Below are 17,918 nucleotides of genomic sequence, written 5' to 3' on the forward strand. Positions count from 1 at the left end.
TCCCATCTAGCTGACAGAAAGGAGCTCCAAGGAGCTGTACAAAACGAAAGATGTTTATAGGCTGAAGGGAGCAGGAACAAGGAAGTTATACTAGCAAAAAGTGGATTGGTTGTGGCATGGATCAGGAAACAGTATCTATAGTTGAAGCTGTGAGACCCAAAGGGCCATGGGCTGGGTGAGATGGAGGTCAGCAGGGGTCAGACCACTCAAAACCTGGAAGTATGTTAGACAGGGAAAGGCCTAGAGCGGATCAGTCTTTTAAAATAATGACTCTGGCTGCTGCCAGAGGGTAGACTGTGGGAGCGGAGTAGAAGTAGGGGAAGCAGCCATCTAGGTGAGAGATGAGGGTGGTAGACTCGGTGGTGACTGGGGATTTGGAGAAAAGTGAATGGACCAAAAAGATATTTCGAGGGTTGGAGATGGGGTGGGGAGGAGGTTGAGAGTGTAGGGGAGGGAGCCACCCAGGATGCCACCCAGCTTTCTGGCTTGGATGCATGGATGGATGGTGGTGGCCTTCACTGGGATGGACAACAAGAAGAAGACCAGGCTTGGGGTGGGGGGCAAGAAAGGTCATGAATTCAGTTTGGACATATCAGATCGAGGGGTCTGAGCAGGTCTGGGCCTACCTGCTGTCCCACAGGCACCAGCAGCATGGCCACCCTCTCAAACCCCCAGGCTCAATCTTTTTTTTTTTTTTTTTGCGGTACGCAAGCCTCTCACTGTTGTGGCCTCTCCCGTTGCAGAGCACAGGCTCCGGATGCGCAGGCTCAGCGGCCATGGCTCACGGGCCCAGCCGCTCCGCGGCATGTGGGATCTTCCCGGATCGGGGCACAAACCCGTGTCACCTGCATCGGCAGGCGGACTCTCAACCACTGCGCCACTAGGGAAGCACCCCAGGCTCAATCTTTAGCAACTTCAGCTGCTTCCTGTCCACCATCACCCTCCCCCTCCACACACACACACATCCACAGAGTGAGTCAACCAATCTTCTTCATCTGTCATATGGGACAAAAACAGTATCCATTTCCTGGGGGTAGCTGTAAGCAGTAAGCAAACTAAGGCACAAAAGATGCTGAGAAGTGGGCCAGGTGCTAGTCACTGTTAGCACCGCCCATGCCCTTTCTCCCGGCCGTGCAACACAAGTGCATTTCTATCACCTCTACGGCACAGGCTTGGAACTAGCCATCTCCCAACAGCCCAGTCTTGATCTTGCCATGCACCTGCTCAAAATATTGTTAGTGTTTCCTACTCAAAAGATGGGACCCCTGTGCCAGCTTGTCCCAAGCCATTTCCCAGCCTCTTTCCCCACCCTCTTCATCAGGTGCTGCTCCCATCACAGACACCTGCACCTTCCCCAATCATGTTACACACTTACCCATCTGCTTTTCTCTTTCTCCCCTTCCCACCCGTCCTTCCCAAGTGCCGCTCTATTTGCTAGGCACCTCCTCTGGGAGGCTTCTCCAAGGCCCTGCAGGGGATGAGCTCCACCCCTTCCAGATTTCTACAGCTTCCTCAGGCTCCTCTTTAGCTTCTGGCCACTCTTGGGATTCACTGGGCTTCCTTTGACTTGTCTGACTCCTTTTCCCAAGGCATCAGCTCACTGAACACAGGAAGGCACATAGGCTTCATCACTGTGGTGTCCTAGTGCCTGGCACTGTACCCAACCCAACATAGGGCTTGGTTGATACTGGTGCAGAAAATCAACAGAACCCGTAATGTACAGTTTCACGTAGATCCATCTCATCTCCCGCAAAGGCCAGAAGACAGGCAAGAAGTGTATTCTGGCCTGGGGACAATAAGCCCTTTCCCAGAAGCTGCTCTGTGAGACAAAGTCCAGGACAAGCAAACAGAGATCAAAGAAGCCTCTGGGCCCCCTCACCATATCAGGGTCACAGCAGCCAGTACCTCCCAACCAGGGCCATGGAGTAGGTTGACCAGGGGCCATGTCTCTCCAGTGTGTGTGGCTTGTGGGGGACAGACAGGGTTTGTGCATAAAACTTAAGAAACTGCAGCTACAAGATGGGTCTCTGGGATCTTTGACTGCTGCTTCTTTCTTCCTAATAACGCAGAGGACATTTCTATCATTACATGATAGGCCTGGGCTTTGGAGTCTGAAAGATTTGGGTTTGAATACATGCTCTTTCATTTGCTGTGGGACCAACGTCCCAGGGACACCCTGAGGATAAAATTAGATCATAAAGGGCTGAGAGCGACGCATGGCTTGTAGTCTGTCCTTCATCGTGAAAGCATGGCTTTCATCTTTTGTCTCCACTATATCCTGGAACGATGAGGCTTACTTCTGCTCTTCTTTACAAAGCTGACTGGCCTAAAGGGTGTGTCACCCATTACGTATCCCCAGAACTGTCCAGACCACCTCTGGCAGAGCTGCTAGAGGTGGTGCCGTCAGAAACAAGGACATGGGCAGACGCTTTGTAAGCCACCGTACCTGCCTCCCTGGCCAAAGCGGGACTGTCTGAAAAGTTTGTTGATGCTTAAAGAATTTTGAAAGGAACACCTAATGAAGTTGAGAAATTCATTTTTAACTGTGGCTTCTTGATACCTGCCCCAGTATCGCTGATGCTGGCCCTGTCCACGGAGCCTGGATTAAATGAGCTGTCTGGGTCTTCACAATTCACGCCAGCTGAGTGTAGCTCTAACCAAGGGGCACAGTCTGAGTCTGGTCAGGAGTTTGCACAGCTGGGAGTCCCCCTAAGGAGAAAGCTTCCACTGTTTATTTTTCATCCCTCAAATTGTAATATTAGCTTTCACCTTGTCTAATGTTTAATCCATGTTTATCCAGCATTTTATTGATTAGTGGTCTGAGTGAAGTGACAGGCAGCAGGAGCCTTGAGACCATGCGCGGCACGATGGGGCTTCGGGGGCTGCTCTGTGTGTGCCTGGCGTCCCTGCTCACCCTGCAGGCCATGCCCGCTCAGGGTTCACCCGCACGCAGTCCCGAAGGCGGCAAGGTATGTGAGTAAACCCCTGGGCCAGAAACAGGCAGCTGAACCTGGAAGGGGCTACAGAGACCAGGGCTCTCCCCACCCACCTCGACCTCCTCTGAATGGAGAGGACCTCCCAGCAGCACGGGGGAAGTGAGGCCAAGGCGTCGAGGACACAGGCTGTGTCCTACTCCCGTCCGTTAACAGATAGGCCCTGGTCCCCTGAGTGCTCGCACTCACACTTGTGCCGGTTTTGTTTTACAGAAGCGACTGGCTTTGCACACAGTGAGTGAGGATCTCAGCACAGGGGTCTGTGGTGGGCCTTTATTACAGTCTGTTTCCCCTGGGCTTCGAGGTGTGCCCCTGGGCAGAGGGACTCCCGTCTCCTCCAAATAAGGGCTCGCCCACCCCCCTCATGCCCCACGGCATGGCCTCAGGCATAGAGAACAGCACCTGTGTCAGAGCTGGGTGCCGAGGTCTCCCGTGGCTGAGCCCCCATCGCAGCCACCTCCCGCACGTCCCACTTTAGGCTGTCGATGGCGTGGTCATCCAGAGTTTGAAAGTCAACTGCAAAGTCACCTCTCGCTTTTCCCACTGTGTCATCACCAGCCAAGTGGTCAACAACGCCGACGAAGCCAAGGAGGTGGCCTTTGATGTGGAAATCCCCAGGAGGGCCTTCATCAGCGACTTTGCCATGTGCGTGCCCGCCTGGTTCACCAGGCCCAGCCCAAAACCATGGCTCTGAGTGGCCCAACAGTGCAGCCCATCCCCTCGTCCCGAAGGGCCCCAGGCCAGCCCCAGCTCTGAAGGACTGAAAAGCCCTTTAGGTCTGCTCTGGGCTCCCATCTTAGACAGCAAACTAGAGCCTCTGACAGTGTGTTTTCAGCCTAGGGCCCAAGGAGCACAGGCTGGCACCCACAGTTTCTTGCTGGACTCTGTGGCCGTGGCTGCCCACCTCCTTGAGCAGCTCTGGGGGCAGTGGGAGGCCAGCAGGAGATGCCCTCTCACAAGTGCTCACCTGGACAGGGCCTCCTTAGTGCCTGGGCTGGGAGCACCTCCAATACGGAGGCCCTGTGTGGTTGGAGAGGGGCACCTCCCTGAGGGCATCTTCCTCCCTGTAGCACAGCAGGTGAAAATGCATTCCTCGGGGACATAAAGGACAAAGTGACTGCATGGAAGCAGTACCGGAAAGCGGCCATCTCAGGAGAGAACGCCGGCCTTGTCAGGTGAGCTCTGGGTGCTGCCCTGGTGCTGCCCTCCCCTGCCAGGATGCATGCCTTGGGTGGAGGGCAGCCCAGGCTGATGGGAAGGGAGCAAACTGCCCAGATCCACTGCTGGCACAGGTGCACTGGACGAGGCCTCTGGAGAAGTGGGGCTCTGACCCTGGCCAGCCAGCTAAGAGTGAGGGTCAAGGAAAGCTGGGAGCAGCACGAAAATAAGAGAAACTGACTCTGAGGGCCATGCTTTAGGTGACAAGGACCTCCACATCACTTACCATTTGTCTGTTTGTTGTTGCCACTGGTGGCACATCCAGGGCCTCAGGGAGAACGATGGAGCAGTTTGCCATCCAGGTCACCATTGGTCCCCGGAGCAAGGCCACGTTCCGGCTGACCTACGAGGAGGTGCTGAGGCGAAAGCTTATGCAGTATGACATTGTCATCAAGGTCAAGCCCAAGCAGCTGGTGCAGCATTTTGAGGTAGATCGCTGGTGACCATGTGCAGGGGCAAGGTCTCAGGAGCTGGGATCCTGCCTCTCCCTCTCTGCGGCTCTGAGCGCTGGTTCGGCACCCACCACGTGCAGCCCTGGGCCTGAGCACACAGGGAGGGGACTCACTCCTCAGGGTGGGCTCTGATGGCTGTTCGTGGGCAGGGAGCTCCCTGAACCCTCCAACCTCCTCCTTCTTCTGAGCCTTGGCTTGCTCATCTGTCCAATGGGGGTTTTGTGTGTCCCAGAACTGCCGCAAGGATCATGAGAGATATTGAATGCCCAGGGAGTCTGTAAACCAGTTAGTCCTGGGCAGCCTGAGGGGCTGTAATTGTCACTGGCACCTTAGTGGTGGCCGAGTTGAGGGGCTCAGGCATGCACACTTTCATTTGGCCACTATTTTTGGAGTGCCTACAACATGCCAGGCCCTGTGCTGAGAGCTGGGCGGGTGCTGCACACAGTAGGTGGTCAGGATATACGCTGGCTCTTGGCTGGGGCTTGATGAAGGCTCCCCAGTGGGAGCCTTGGTACAGGAACTGCTTCAATGCCACAGATCGACGTGGACATCTTTGAGCCTCGGGGGATCAGCAAGCTGGATGCCCAGGCCTCCTTCCTCCCCAAGGAATGGGCCGCCCAACTCATCAAGAAGTCCTTCTCAGGAAAAGAGGTGCGTGGCATGGCTGAGCCCTCAGAGACTTCTCAGCGTGGCTGCAGACAAGGGCTGCAGGCCACCCTAGGGGAGAGAGAGAGAGGAACTTTGCACTCCTGATTCTCAGAGCCGCTTGGCAAAAGCCTGTGTGCTGAGGCTGGGGAGGGTGCCTACAATGGCTGCCTGGTCTGGGGTGAGTTGCTGGCTTGCTTAAGCCTCAGTTTCCTCTTTGCCTGTCTCATCCCAACAGGAAAGCATTCATGGAAATATAGGGCACATGTGCAAACCTCAGGATTCCAAGCCCCAGTGTTCTTGGAAACAGGATGAAGTTTGGAAAGGCCTTTGGCCTACCCAGCCACTTGCCACTTGTCACTTCCCACCCGTCTGTGGGAATCCCAGAAGCCCCCTGCTTGCCCCTACCCCAGGTCCTGAGGAGTGTGGCATATGAGTGGGTGATACCCAACTAGTGCCCTGCTTCCTAACTTGCCCTCAACTGGAGCCAGGAGCAAACTGTTTATTCCCCACCCACCTTTGGTAGTGAGTCCATAACAATTCACTTAAAAGTAATGTTTCCTACAGTTTTGAAGGGGTTCCTTTGAAACAAAATATGATACCCCAGAGTGTTAGCAAACATGCTTGCTTTCAGCAGGGGACCAAGGGGATGGTCTTTGTCTTCCTAATAATTTTCAAAAAAAATTTTAATGAGCATATTTTGCTTTTATAACAAACAAACAAAAAGTAAAAAGAAAGGCATCTTTAAAGAAAATGTGGAAAGTACAAAAGTGTAGAAATGTATCGAGTAGAAACCACCACCAATTTCCCGGAACACCAGCACCAAGTCCAAACAGACCGCAGCTCCCACTCTGGGAGCTCTTCCTTCTCTTTGTCTATCCAGGCAGGTTTCATTTTCCAGCACAGTGTTGCTTTTTTCACTAGATAGTGTGAGTTGACCGGTGCCTCTCATGCTGCTATTATTTTGTTTTTATTGTGTATCCAAAGTGACGATACTTGTAGAAAATCCCAATGATTCAGAAGCATGTGAGCAAAGAAACAGGTCTTCTCTCCTACCACCCAGAGGTGTGTATTCTCAGCAGCAGGGCGAGGGGCCCACTAGACTCATTCCTATGCCTGTGCACCACACACGCACTCACACACACACACACACCTTACGTTGTCGTTGCAAACCAGTAATGCCTCACACCTTCAATGGTTCCAGGGTCATGTGCTTTTCCGTCCCACGGTGGGCCAGCAGCAATCCTGCCCCACATGCTCTATGACCTTGCTGAATGGGGACTTCAAGGTGACCTACGATGTCAATCGGGACAAGGCCTGTGACCTCCTGGTGAGCTGGAAGCTTCTTGCCCAAGACTCAGAGGGTGGGCAGGGTGCTTGAGAGAGAGGCCTCACTTGTCCCTTTGTGTCTCAGGTCGCTGATAACCACTTTGCCCACTTCTTTGCTCCCCAAAACCTGACAAAACTGAACAAGAATGTGGTTTTTGTGATTGACATCAGCTTCTCCATGGAAGGCCAGAAAGTGAAGCAGGTAAACTGTGGCTCTAACCAGCTGGCCAGCAGGAGCTTCTTTAGCCCCATCACCCATCCCACCCTGGTTTTGCCTCCAGAGTCTGGGTTTGGGACTTCTGCTCCTGGTCAGAGGCAGGGTAATTTAACAGGATATGCCAGTGGTCAGGGGCTCTGGAATCAGCCACTTTCTCACTGTGCAACCGTGGGCAAGTGCATTCACTTCTCCTCAATGGCAAAAATGGGAATAAAATGCAGCGCCCATACGGTTGTGGGGTTTACCAATGGGGGATGCTTGGAAGATGAGACCTGTACCTTAGGTGTGCAGAGATGATTACAGTGCTCCCGGGAGATGGCTTGCAGCAGGGCACAGCCCACTCCCACCGCGCTCTGGGTGTCCTCTCCATAGCGCAGTGAAAGCATGGCTGGACAATCAGAGTTTTAGAAACTCAGCCCCCTGGGGTCCTCTGTCTTAATCCTGACCCCCTTGAACTCCTGGTCATTTCCCCTCCCCATACTGGGTCCCTTTGTCTTCTCCACCCCCCTCAAGACATCCCAGAGCTCAGTAGGATGCTCCTCTCCTGGCACCACCTGGCTGTCCTGTCCATCCCCTTCTGCTTGCCCACCACGTACTTCTACCCTGTGGATCTCTGAACTGGGTATCTGGAGATGACAGAAGGCACTATCCTGGGGCCCTGCCCCTCCACTGACTGTCCTGTCCTTACAGACCAAGGAGGCGCTCCTTAAAATCCTGGGGGACTTGCGGCCAGGGGACTACTTCGACCTGGTCCTCTTTGGGTCTGCAGTGCAGTCCTGGAGGGGCTCGCTGGTGCAGGCATCTGCCGCCAATCTGGACGCAGCTCGGAACTTTGTGCAGCACTTCTCTCTGGCCGGGTGTAAGGGCAGGGGTCTGGGGCCACCTCGATGTCACCTCTGTCCCCTCAGATTCAGAGCATACACTGATCTGCTTTCTCTTTTTTGCAGCTACAAACCTGAACGGAGGTTTGCTCCAGGGAATTGAGATTTTGAACAAAGCTCAGGGAAGCCTCCCAGAGCTCAGCAACCATGCCTCTATTCTCATCATGCTGACAGATGGCGAGCCCACAGAGGGTAAACGCCCCGAGGGTTACCTTCATTACCAAAGGCATTCAAGCTGAACTTGGAAATACAACCAATGGGGATGCTGTCAGGGGGCAGAAAGGCTAAGGGCAAAGCCAAGCACTGGTTTAAAAGCAGAGTTCAGATCACAGAGTCTGAAGGAGCTCCAAGGTGTTCTGTCCTGAATTGGGAAGCTGGGGAAGTTTCTGCATGACACGGGGTTGCACAGGGCCCAGGAGGATGGGCAGGACCCTAGGCTGAGTTTAATGAACTATGGATTCAGCACTGAGTGCCAAGCACAGGACTAGGGACCAAGGAGAGACACTAAGAGAACAAGACACATCTTTGCCCTTAAGGGGCCCAGGGTCCACTGGGGGAGGCAGCCCCAGGAGCAGATGCTCTGTCAAGGGCCCTGAAGGGTGCCAGAAGGCCGAAGGAGCACAGACAAGGGGCACCTGGCCCAGGCAGGGTCTCAGAAGGCGTCTTGGAAGAGGTGACCCCCGAGCTCAATCTGGAAGGAGGGGAGGAGAAGCAGGAAGGGATCCCTGGCAGAAGGGGCAGCTTGAGCAAAACAAGGTTTGTGCACCGGCAGGGCCTGCCTGGGAAGCGTAGGCATATGCAGAGTAGGTGAAACAGGGTGGAAGGGTCAGCAGGACCTCACAGGCCACGCGAGGAGCCGTGAGTTTACAGCAGAATCAGATCTGCTCATGGCGGATCCATGTAGATGGGCAACGTCTTCGAGGAGCTCTGTGAGTAGCTGTTGCAGTCACCCAGGTGAGCCAGCAAGAGGCGTTGCCTCAAGATGCCAGTGGGGACTGGAGATGGTCTGAGATGGGAGTCTTGGCCCCCAGGGAGGGTGCCCCAAAGTCCCCTCGTGCCCCACACACCTGTGAGCCAGCATCCCGTCCCTACCTGGCTGTGTGGCTGCAGGGGTGACGGATCATACCCAAATCCTCAAGAACGTCCGAGATGCCATCAGGGGCAAGTTCCCACTCTACAACTTGGGCTTCGGCCATGATGTGGACTTGAAATTCCTGGAGGTCATGTCCCTGGAGAACAACGGACGTGTCCAGAGAATCTACGAGGACCACGATGCCACCCAGCAGCTGCAGGTCTCCTCCTCCCCCTGCTCCCAAAGTCACGCCATGGGGAGCATGGCCTTGGCAGCCACGTACTCATCAGCCCAGAGCAGATAAAGCTCTGGTGTGGGGTTCGAATTAGCTGTGTGACCTCAAACCAGTTACTTAAGCCCTGAGCCTTCAATTCCTTCTATAAAGTAGGGATCCCGACACCCCACTTTGTGAGTGGGTTTCCTGTTGGATGCCTAGGACGACCCACCAGCTCTGAGGCTGCACCCCCCATCCCCACAGGGCTTCTACGAGCAGGTAGCCAACCCTCTGCTGAGGGATGTGGAGTTGCTGTACCCCAGGGATGCCGTCTCGGCCCTGACCCAGCACCACCATAAACAGTACTACGAAGGCTCGGAGATCATAGTGGCCGGGCGCATCGCTGACCACAAACGGAGCAGCTTCAAGGCGGATGTGCAAGCCTATGGGGTAAACAGAGGGCTGCGGAGGGTGGAGAGGCACCCAGAGACTCCAAGCCTACACTGCTCCCCACCCCTATGCCCCCAGCAGCCTCTCTTTCCCCAGAGCGGTGCCTCACCCCAGCGGGCCACACACACCCCAGGGCTGAGCATTCTTCCAATGAAGGCATCCAGAGGGCAGGCTAGAGTGGGGCCAACATGGCCTTGATTAGCTGTAGTCCCTTGTATCCAACTGGTCCACCTGTTATTCCTCACATCATTCCTCCCAAAGCGTGAGAGTGTGAGAGGCCAGCCTCCTTCTTCTCAAGTGACCACTATTTCCTGAGCACCGACTGCACATGCAGCTTTGCACCACGGTGCAGTGCCTGTGTGTATGTGCACACTGCGGTGCGTGTGGGGGGGGGGGGTCACAGAGACCTGGACTCTAGCCGTGCAGTGTAGTTGAGGGTTCAGGACTCGGGCTTAGAGTGAGGAAAGCTGAGCTAGACCCTGGCTGCAGCTGGGTGACGTTGATCAAGTGGGTCCAGTTCTCTAGGCCTTTCTGTACCGTGGGGGTAACAATGTACTAGAGAGTTGTGTGGAGTAAACGAAATAATCCACATGATAGGCTTATACAGTGCCTGGTACATGGGATGCCCTTGGGAAGAGGTGCCCCCGTTACTGTAGCTGAGGAGAGAAGGCGCATTTGTGAGCTGTGGCAAGCTGAATGGTGCACGGGGCCGCGGTGGGCATCCGGAGGAGCGGGGCGTGGTGGAAACAGCTACATGGTGGATCGGCTGGGTGCCTGCTGGCATCCCCCAGAGAGAGTAGCTCCATGAGGGCAGGGCCTGATCCTCCATCCCTGGGATCCCCAGGGCCTGGCCCAACTTGGCTAACAGAGGGTGCTTAGCAACTTTTGTGGAAGGAACGGATGGAAGAGGACGAGGAGAGCAGGCTCAGGAAAGGCAGGGGGTAGCATGCTCAGAACGGAGCTGCAGAGACCAGACAACATCAGGCTCCCCCAGAACCCCTCATGGCGCACAACCTCTCTCTCCCTCGCCTCCCTCAGGAGGGCCAAGAATTCAAGACGACCTGCCTGGTGGACGAGGAAGAGATGAAGAAACTGCTCCGAGAGCGGGGCCACATGCTGGAGAACCACGTCGAACGCCTGTGGGCCTACCTCACCATCCAGGAGCTGCTGGCCAAGTAGTACCAGCCCTGCGGCTGCCTGGGGGGTGGAGGGGCATGACCACCCCAGAGCACGCCCCCCGCCCTGGGCCTTTGGACTACAGAGGGGCGGTTCTAGGCCTTGGAGGTTGCAAGCAGGTCAGATTTACTGGCCTCTGACTTTGCTCGCTGAGTTAATATCAACCAGGCAGTCAGTAGTGTGGTCAGGGCCCGCTGGGGGCACAGGGCAGCCCCTTTTGCCCCCACTGAGCTGCTGCGGGGGAGGCTTCCCTTTACTGCGGGGCTGCTGTGTCCAGACACACTCATTTAATCCTCACAACGTGCCGAGCAAACCGAGGTTCAGAGAGGTTAGACCACTTGCCAGGATCTCACAGCTATTGAATTCTCCGTGTGTTTCTGAGGCACGTCCCCCAGCCCTGCCAGACCTCCAGGTTTTCTCTGAGGGAGGCCTTTAAATCATGAGGTCCTTGAAGACAGCCCCTGGGCAGGGGCACTGCAGGGGCCTTGTAAACATTTGCTGAAAGAGTGAACAAAGGAAGGAAAGGACGAGGGAGTGCAAGTCCATTGTCATCCAAGCTGTGGGCTTAGAGCCGGTGTCTGTCTGGCAGGATGAAGTTGGAGGGGGCAGAGAAGGCCAACGTGTCAGCCGAGGCCCTGAAGATGTCGCTGGCCTATCAGTTTGTGACCCCGCTGACCTCCATGACCGTCAGGGGCATGGCGGACCAAGACGGCCTGGAGCCCCTCATTGACAAGGCCCTGGAGGGTATGGGCTGGCAGAGGGGAGGCTGTGGGCATGGGGAGGCTTCTGAGAGCCAAAAATCTCCTGGGCGCTAATTCTCTTTCCTTTCTCTCCTTTCCAGATTCTCTGCCCTTGGGTGAGTTTTTAAATCACGTTGATTTCCGCAAGGGGCTCCGGGTGGCTGGGCAAGTGGCACATGCTCCAGCCGCCAGGGACACAGCACCCGCTCCCCCTGCTCTGCTCCACCCTTTCTTGGTCTTTTCCTTCCCCAAGATGCCCTTCCCTACTTTGCTGCAAACTAGTTGCTGCCTCCTGTGTGCTCGGGGAGCTCTCGCTCAGCCTGAACCCCTCCACTCCCCGGACTCCTTAGGGGCCCTACGTGTGAGCATCCATCTACCAGGAGGGCTGGGACCCCCAGGAAGAGGGCTGGGACCCCCGGGAGGAGGGCGGGCCCAGGCCTGATTGACCTCCGGGCCCAGCTGCACTTGGGGAATGAGGCGCGTGCCTGTCGTGTGGAGTGGGGAGAGTGACGCTGTCCTCTACTGTTGTCCTCTACAGAGATGGTGGGGCCCAGAAAGAGTAAGTGGCAGCCATCCTGATGACGCAGGTCTCTACCCTCTACTCCACACATGGCCACCTCTCAGGCTGTGCGTTCAGTCCTGAGCAAAGCCTGGGTCATCACCTATCTGCCTGATGAGGAAATGATAGCCTAAGGTTTTCTTCCTCTGCTCCAGCGTTCCTCGCTGCCTCTCACTGGGAACCGTCAGAACGCTCCCCCTGACCTGGCCTGGCCTCCCCACCCCTATGCCACCAGCACCTCCCAGTTCCCAGGAAAGGAGACCGAGAGGGGGCCACGCCACTGTGCTGGGCCAAATTTCCATTCCCACATCCCGAGGGGGGTCAAAGGCTCTGTGTCCACTCCGGCCCCTGTGGCCTCAGGCCAGCCCGCCTGGGTGGGAGGGGCCTCAGAAAAGGAGGCAGCAGCTCCAGGGAAGGCGCAGCTGCTTCCCTTCTAAGCGCTGTTTACTTTTGCCCGTCAGCCTTCGTGCTGCCGGCCTCGCAGCCTTCTCCGACGCGCCCTAGCTCCGGGGTCCAGCAGTTGCCAAACCAAGTGACTGGCGGTGAGTCCTTGGGAGGGTCTGAGGGACACACCTGCCTGACTGAACCCTTCTCCCCAGCCGGCCCCATGTGCCTAATACTCAATCTAATAGACTCCATGCTGTGCCCCCAGTGGACACTGACCCCCACTTCCTCATCCACGTGCCCCAGAAAGAGGACACTCTGTGCTTCAATATCAACGAGGAGCCTGGTGTGGTCCTGAGCCTGGTGCAGGACCCTGACACAGGTACGGGTGACATTACGCCCTCTGCCAGAGAGGGTGGGGACTGGGCTCCTCTGTCCTCAACGTTCAGCCATGAACAGGAAGGACAGTGGCTGTGGCCTCCACTCCCCTCACCCTGTGTACCCGCCACCTGGCTGGGCTCAGCCGGCCTCCTTCATGCCCCATCCGCCTGCCTGGGCCCTATACAGGGCCTGCTTCATGGGCATGTGACCTGTGCAGGTGCACAGGACCCTGCCCTTGGAAGGACTCCATGCTTGATTGAGTGTTCTGCTGTTGCATCTTGAAATTCTTAACAAGTTTTGAATGAGGGGCCCCTCGTTTTCATTTTGTACTGAATCCTATAAATGATGCAGTGGCCCTGCCACACCCCCTCCCCCATCCCCCGCATGGCTGCAGGGGTCTTGGAGCCCACCTCCCCAGCAGGGCTCAGGTGATGGGAACAATGCCCTCTCCATCTATCGGCCACTTCTCCCACCCTCCCAGTCCAGTCAGGCCATCTGCTAATATTTGTTGAGCACATCCTAAGGTCTGGGGACACAGTGGGAACCGAAACAAAGTCCTTGCTCTCGTGGAGTTTAGGGAAGGGAGATAAACAGGTGAACAAATTCTTAGCTGACAATTTCCGAGCATGAGACGTGCTGTGTTGGGATAGTGAAGACGGGGAGGGGGCTTTTGGCTGCTCAGTTCAGAGGAGGCTTCTGTGGAGAGGCCCACCTGCAGCACCTACTGTGACCTGCCCTGTGTCAGGGCCTGGGTCCACAGAGAAGGAGCAGGCCCAAGGCCTGTCCTCGGGGAGGTGACACCTCCTTCAGGGCCCAGAACCGAGGGCTAAGTCTCAGAGAGTTAGTGTGGCGGGAGGGAAGGGAGGCGGTGCTGCGAGCGGCCTGCACCTGTCCTGAAGGCCCCTCCCCTTGGGTGGTGAGGCCCTCAGAGCCCAAAGAGGGTGGGCATTGGGGGCGGCAGGAGCAAGGACCGGCTGGTGGGGTTCTAGGGAGAGCTGGGCCGCCCTGACCCGGATGGCCCCTCACCCCACTGCAGGCTTCTCAGTGAATGGCCAGCTCATCGGCAACGAGGCCAGTGGCCCTGGGAAGCACGAGGGCACGTACTTCGGGCGGCTGGGGATCGCAAACCCCGCAACAGGCTTCCAGCTGGAAGTGACTCCTCAGAACATTACGCTGAACCCTGGCTCTGGCGGATCCATATTCTCCTGGAGGGACCAGGCCTCACTGCGGCAGAATGAGTAACCGGGCTGGGGCCGGGGCCTGGGAGGGGAGGCGGGGGTGGGTGTGGTGAAGACCAAGGCACGAAGCCCCAGAGCCAGCTCTGCTGTCCGAGCCTGCTGGGCCCTCATTCCCCGAGCTGTGTCAGTGTGTGACGTCCATGTGGCCTCCGCGTAGGCTGTGCAGACATGTCAGGCCCCGTGGACCATTCCCCACCCCTGACTCCCAATTTCCCTGGATTGCTGGACACGTGCTCCGGGCTCAGCTGCCTGGATGCCTGTGCTCCCGTGGCACCCTCACCCTGCAGTCCACCCCTGTCTCCACCAAACCAAGCCAACTCTTCCTCCCAGGCCCAGCGCATTGGCCACCTCTTCCCTGAAGCCATCCTAGTCCCTTCCTCTGCTGAACTCCAGCGTTCTCTACGTTTCTCTTTCAGCCCCTGTCTTAGTATGCCTTGTTTAGTGTTTGTTCCTTCCTTCACTCATTCATTCGTTCAATAAACTGCTGAGCACCAGAGCCCAATGCTGGGCAGCAGAGCTATAGGAAGAGGTGGGCAGAGTCCGGTATGGAGGACACAGATGATAAGTGGGAGTCAAAGAACACAGACTCATAACAGACAGGCTGGAGTCCAAGTCCTGGCTCTGCCACTCGCCAGCTGTGTGACCTTGAGCAAGTTTTTTAACCTCTCTGAGCCTCAGTCCTCACAGGATCAGAGTGGGAACTGAATGACGCAGTTTGCGTGGAGGGCTTAGCACAGAGCCTAGCACATTGTAAGGGCCCCATACACAATAGCAACAAGTGGGAAGGAGCATGGAGCACGTAACCGTCAACCCCCTGCGGGGAGAGGGGTTCATAAGAGCTGGGTCTCAAGGACAAGAGCAGCTGAATGGAGGGGGTGCAGTGCAGCCTCACCTGCCCTCATGGCACCTGGCCCCACAGGGTGGTGGTGACCATCAACAGGAAGAGGAACCTAGTGGTGTCCGTGGAGGATGGGGGCACCTTCGAGGTCGTCCTGCACCGGGTATGGAAGGGGAGTGCCATCTGCCAGGACTTCCTGGGCTTCTACGTGCTGGATAGTCACCGGATGTCGGCACGGACACACGGGCTGCTGGGTACGGCTGGCTAGGCGGGCAGAGCTGTGGGGTGGGGTGTTGAAACCAGAGGACTTACCCTGGGTGAGCTTTGCAGCGGGTCACCAGGATAGGCCCACCTCCAACGTGGCCTACAAGGCTCAGAGTTCCAAAGAGGGTCCCGGTGAAGGCTTGTCCCACAAAAAGGCTGCAATCAAACGCAATGAATTTAAAGGTTAAGTGAGCCTGGGAGCGAGTAAGGAGAGGTCCGATTAGCAAATGGAAAGGTCCAGTGGACACCCAGAGACCTCCTGAGTGGGATGGGTCATCGACCACACTGCTTCTCCTTGTGGCCTTCCTGCAGACCCTGTTTTCTACCCCTCAACCCTCTCTCCCCAGCCAGATTCCTTTGGAATTGGTCCAAAAAGACAGGAGGTACAACCACCAGGCAATATATCTGCTTCTTTATAGCAAGTGAACTAAAGGTGGCTTTTGATGCCAACATTTATAGAAACAGTCAAGCCCTTGAAAAACAATTGTTTAGGCAACTCTCTAAGCCTCCAGTGAGCACCTACTGAGTACAAGGCAGCAAGGCCCCCGATGGTAACTGCTGTCTCCCATATGCCTTTCCAGGACAATTCTTCCACCCCTTTGATTATAAAGTGTTCGACCTCCACCCAGGCTCTGACCCCACAAAGACAGACGCCACAATGGTGGTGAAGAAACGCCGGCTGACGGTCACCAGGTGGGTGGGCTGCTCTCCCAGCATCTCTGCCCTTGGTCTTCCCCATCGTTGCGCCAGGCCTTCCTCCAGGTGTCACAGGGTTGAGGTGGGCTTCCTGGGGCGGTGCAGCCCTGCCAGCTCCAAAAGGTGACCCCAGCTGGCTTGTGTCTCCTCAGGGGCTTGCAAAAAGACTACAGCAAAGACCCCCGGCATGGGGCTGAGGTGACCTGCTGGTTCATCCACAACAACGGGGATGGGCTGATCGACGGTGTTCACACTGACTATATCGTCCCCGACATCTTCTGAGCCCCCAGCCAGCACACCAATCCTCCCTTGGGACCATGGCAGAGGAGGAGCCTGACCCGCTGCCCAGGCCACACCTCCCTGTCCAAGCTGGTCTCCTATGTCGAAGCACTCATGACTTCCATTAAAGAGAGGCTATGTCCAGCCCAGGCTGGCTGCTTTGCGGGAGCGGGGTGTGGCAGGGAGGCAACCCAAGATGTTGCTTCTCAGAAGGGCTCAGGAGTCACAGCAGACCAGGAGGCTGGGCGGGAGCCGGCACCAACTCTGCCCCCACCCCACCCTGTTCTCTGCAGCTGCCTGGCCCCGTGCCCTCTGAGTGTCCTGGGTGTCCCATGCACACAGCCTCCCCTACAGGTCCAGAGACCAAAGGACACTCTGGCAGCACGTATAGGAACAACCCGTAACAGCTGCAGCTGCCCCAGTGCTTCCTGTAGCCAGGAACTGTTCTAAGTGCCTTTGTTGAATTAATTAACTGTATACTCTCAACAGCCCTGGGGGATACTTTTATCATGACTACTTTCAGCTGAGGTTAGGTAATTTGTCCAAAATCACTCATCTTTTAAGTGGCGGAGCTGGGATTTGAACCCATGCTATCTGGAGTCAGCATCTATGTGCTTAACCACCCCATGTAAATATTCCCATCAGGCTGGGTGGCTGATGGCCAAAGCCTGCTGGGATTTGGTTCTGGATATCCCAAAGTATCACTTAACACGAACATGTGAAAGAAATACATGAAATATATATGGACTTGGGGTCCTGAAGAAGTCCTGCCAGGAGCTGAGGGTCACCTATTGGGGTCAGGGCCTCAGGAGGCAGTTCCCAGGCCTCCATCCTCCACTGATTTCCCAGCTGGGGATTTGGAACCTCTGAGGGCAGGCATATTGCCCCAAAGCAGAGACGGCCACTGCCCAGAAGCTGTGATTTCAGGGGCCAGGAATAGCAGTCCACTGACTCCTCACACTGATGCCTGATATCCCTTCAGAATGCCTTCCCTGGGCCTTGTCTAGGGGCCCAGTTAAAATGTGACGTTACAGGGTGTGTGGAGATGAACTTGTACTTTGGGGAGACACTGGCCCTTTTGGCGAAGGTTGATGGGCCTCCACCCACTCCTTTCCAAAGGGTTTCTGCTTTTTCTGGCGTCTGTCCAGTTCCCATTCCAGATGAGGCCCATGGGGGCTCAGATCAACAACACGAATGCTGAGGTCCAGAGCTGCCCCAAGCCCAGGGACACAGAGCCCTGAGGGGCAGCCAGTGGAATTTCAGAGCCCAGCCCACCGTCTGACGTATCCTGGGCTTCTCAAGGGAGAGTCACGGGCTGCCAGCTGACTGGTCACCCTCAGCAAAGTCTGCCCAACTGGGGCCTCCTTTTCCCGTCCTCTAGAGTGGAAATGGGGTGGACCTGAAGATTTCCTAGATTCCTTTAATTCGAAATTCTGTATGATGATTCTGGGTCCCTCCAAGTCCCCAGCTGTCCCTCAGGGGCCTCTTGAGCAACCTCAGAATTTCGTACTTTGAGTTGTCCCTCCCACAAAACTCCAAGTATTGGGGGATGAGGCGGTAGCCTGGAGGAGAGGGGCTGGGGAAAGCTCCTCAGGCGGCTGCAGGGCCGTGAGCAGGAGCCACTGGGCAATGCTGGCAGGACAATAGTTCTGCCACCCCTGCCACAGCCCCAAGAGCCCAGTGGTCAGTGACCATCGACGCTGAAGATGACCTCATGAACTAGACGTCCTGGGAGCTAGACTGCAGGGCCCTTCTCTCTGCTCCCAGGTGTCAGCCCTGAACTCGGTGCCCGCCAGCAGTGTGGGTCAGGGTTCAGGAGGCCTGAGGAGAGCAGGGACCCCCAGCCGGGCCTCAGCAGCTCCCTTTGTTGATTCAGTATTGTTTTGCTGACT

The 17,918-nt window shown here is 56.3% G+C and overlaps 1 protein-coding gene across 1 annotated transcript; it reads left to right on the forward strand.

Annotated features, from left to right (window-relative positions):
* Positions 1-2,855: 2,855 nt before the first annotated feature.
* ITIH1 (inter-alpha-trypsin inhibitor heavy chain 1) lies at positions 2,856-16,029 on the forward strand (the record flags this gene model as incomplete). Its single annotated transcript, XM_079934393.1, is given in 20 exon segments — positions 2,856-2,969; positions 3,207-3,227; positions 3,472-3,638; positions 4,064-4,168; positions 4,477-4,639; positions 5,201-5,314; positions 6,513-6,638; positions 6,723-6,839; positions 7,545-7,713; positions 7,802-7,927; positions 8,846-9,027; positions 9,286-9,471; positions 10,510-10,647; positions 11,238-11,391; positions 12,369-12,488; positions 12,599-12,712; positions 13,748-13,949; positions 14,869-15,041; positions 15,633-15,744; positions 15,900-16,029. Coding segments are annotated over 20 exon segments (2,733 nt in total).
* Positions 16,030-17,918: the final 1,889 nt, after the last annotated feature.

The sequence above is a fragment of the Stenella coeruleoalba genome (genome assembly GCF_951394435.1).
Source record: "Stenella coeruleoalba genome assembly, chromosome: 10".
Lineage (NCBI taxonomy): Eukaryota > Metazoa > Chordata > Mammalia > Artiodactyla > Delphinidae > Stenella > Stenella coeruleoalba.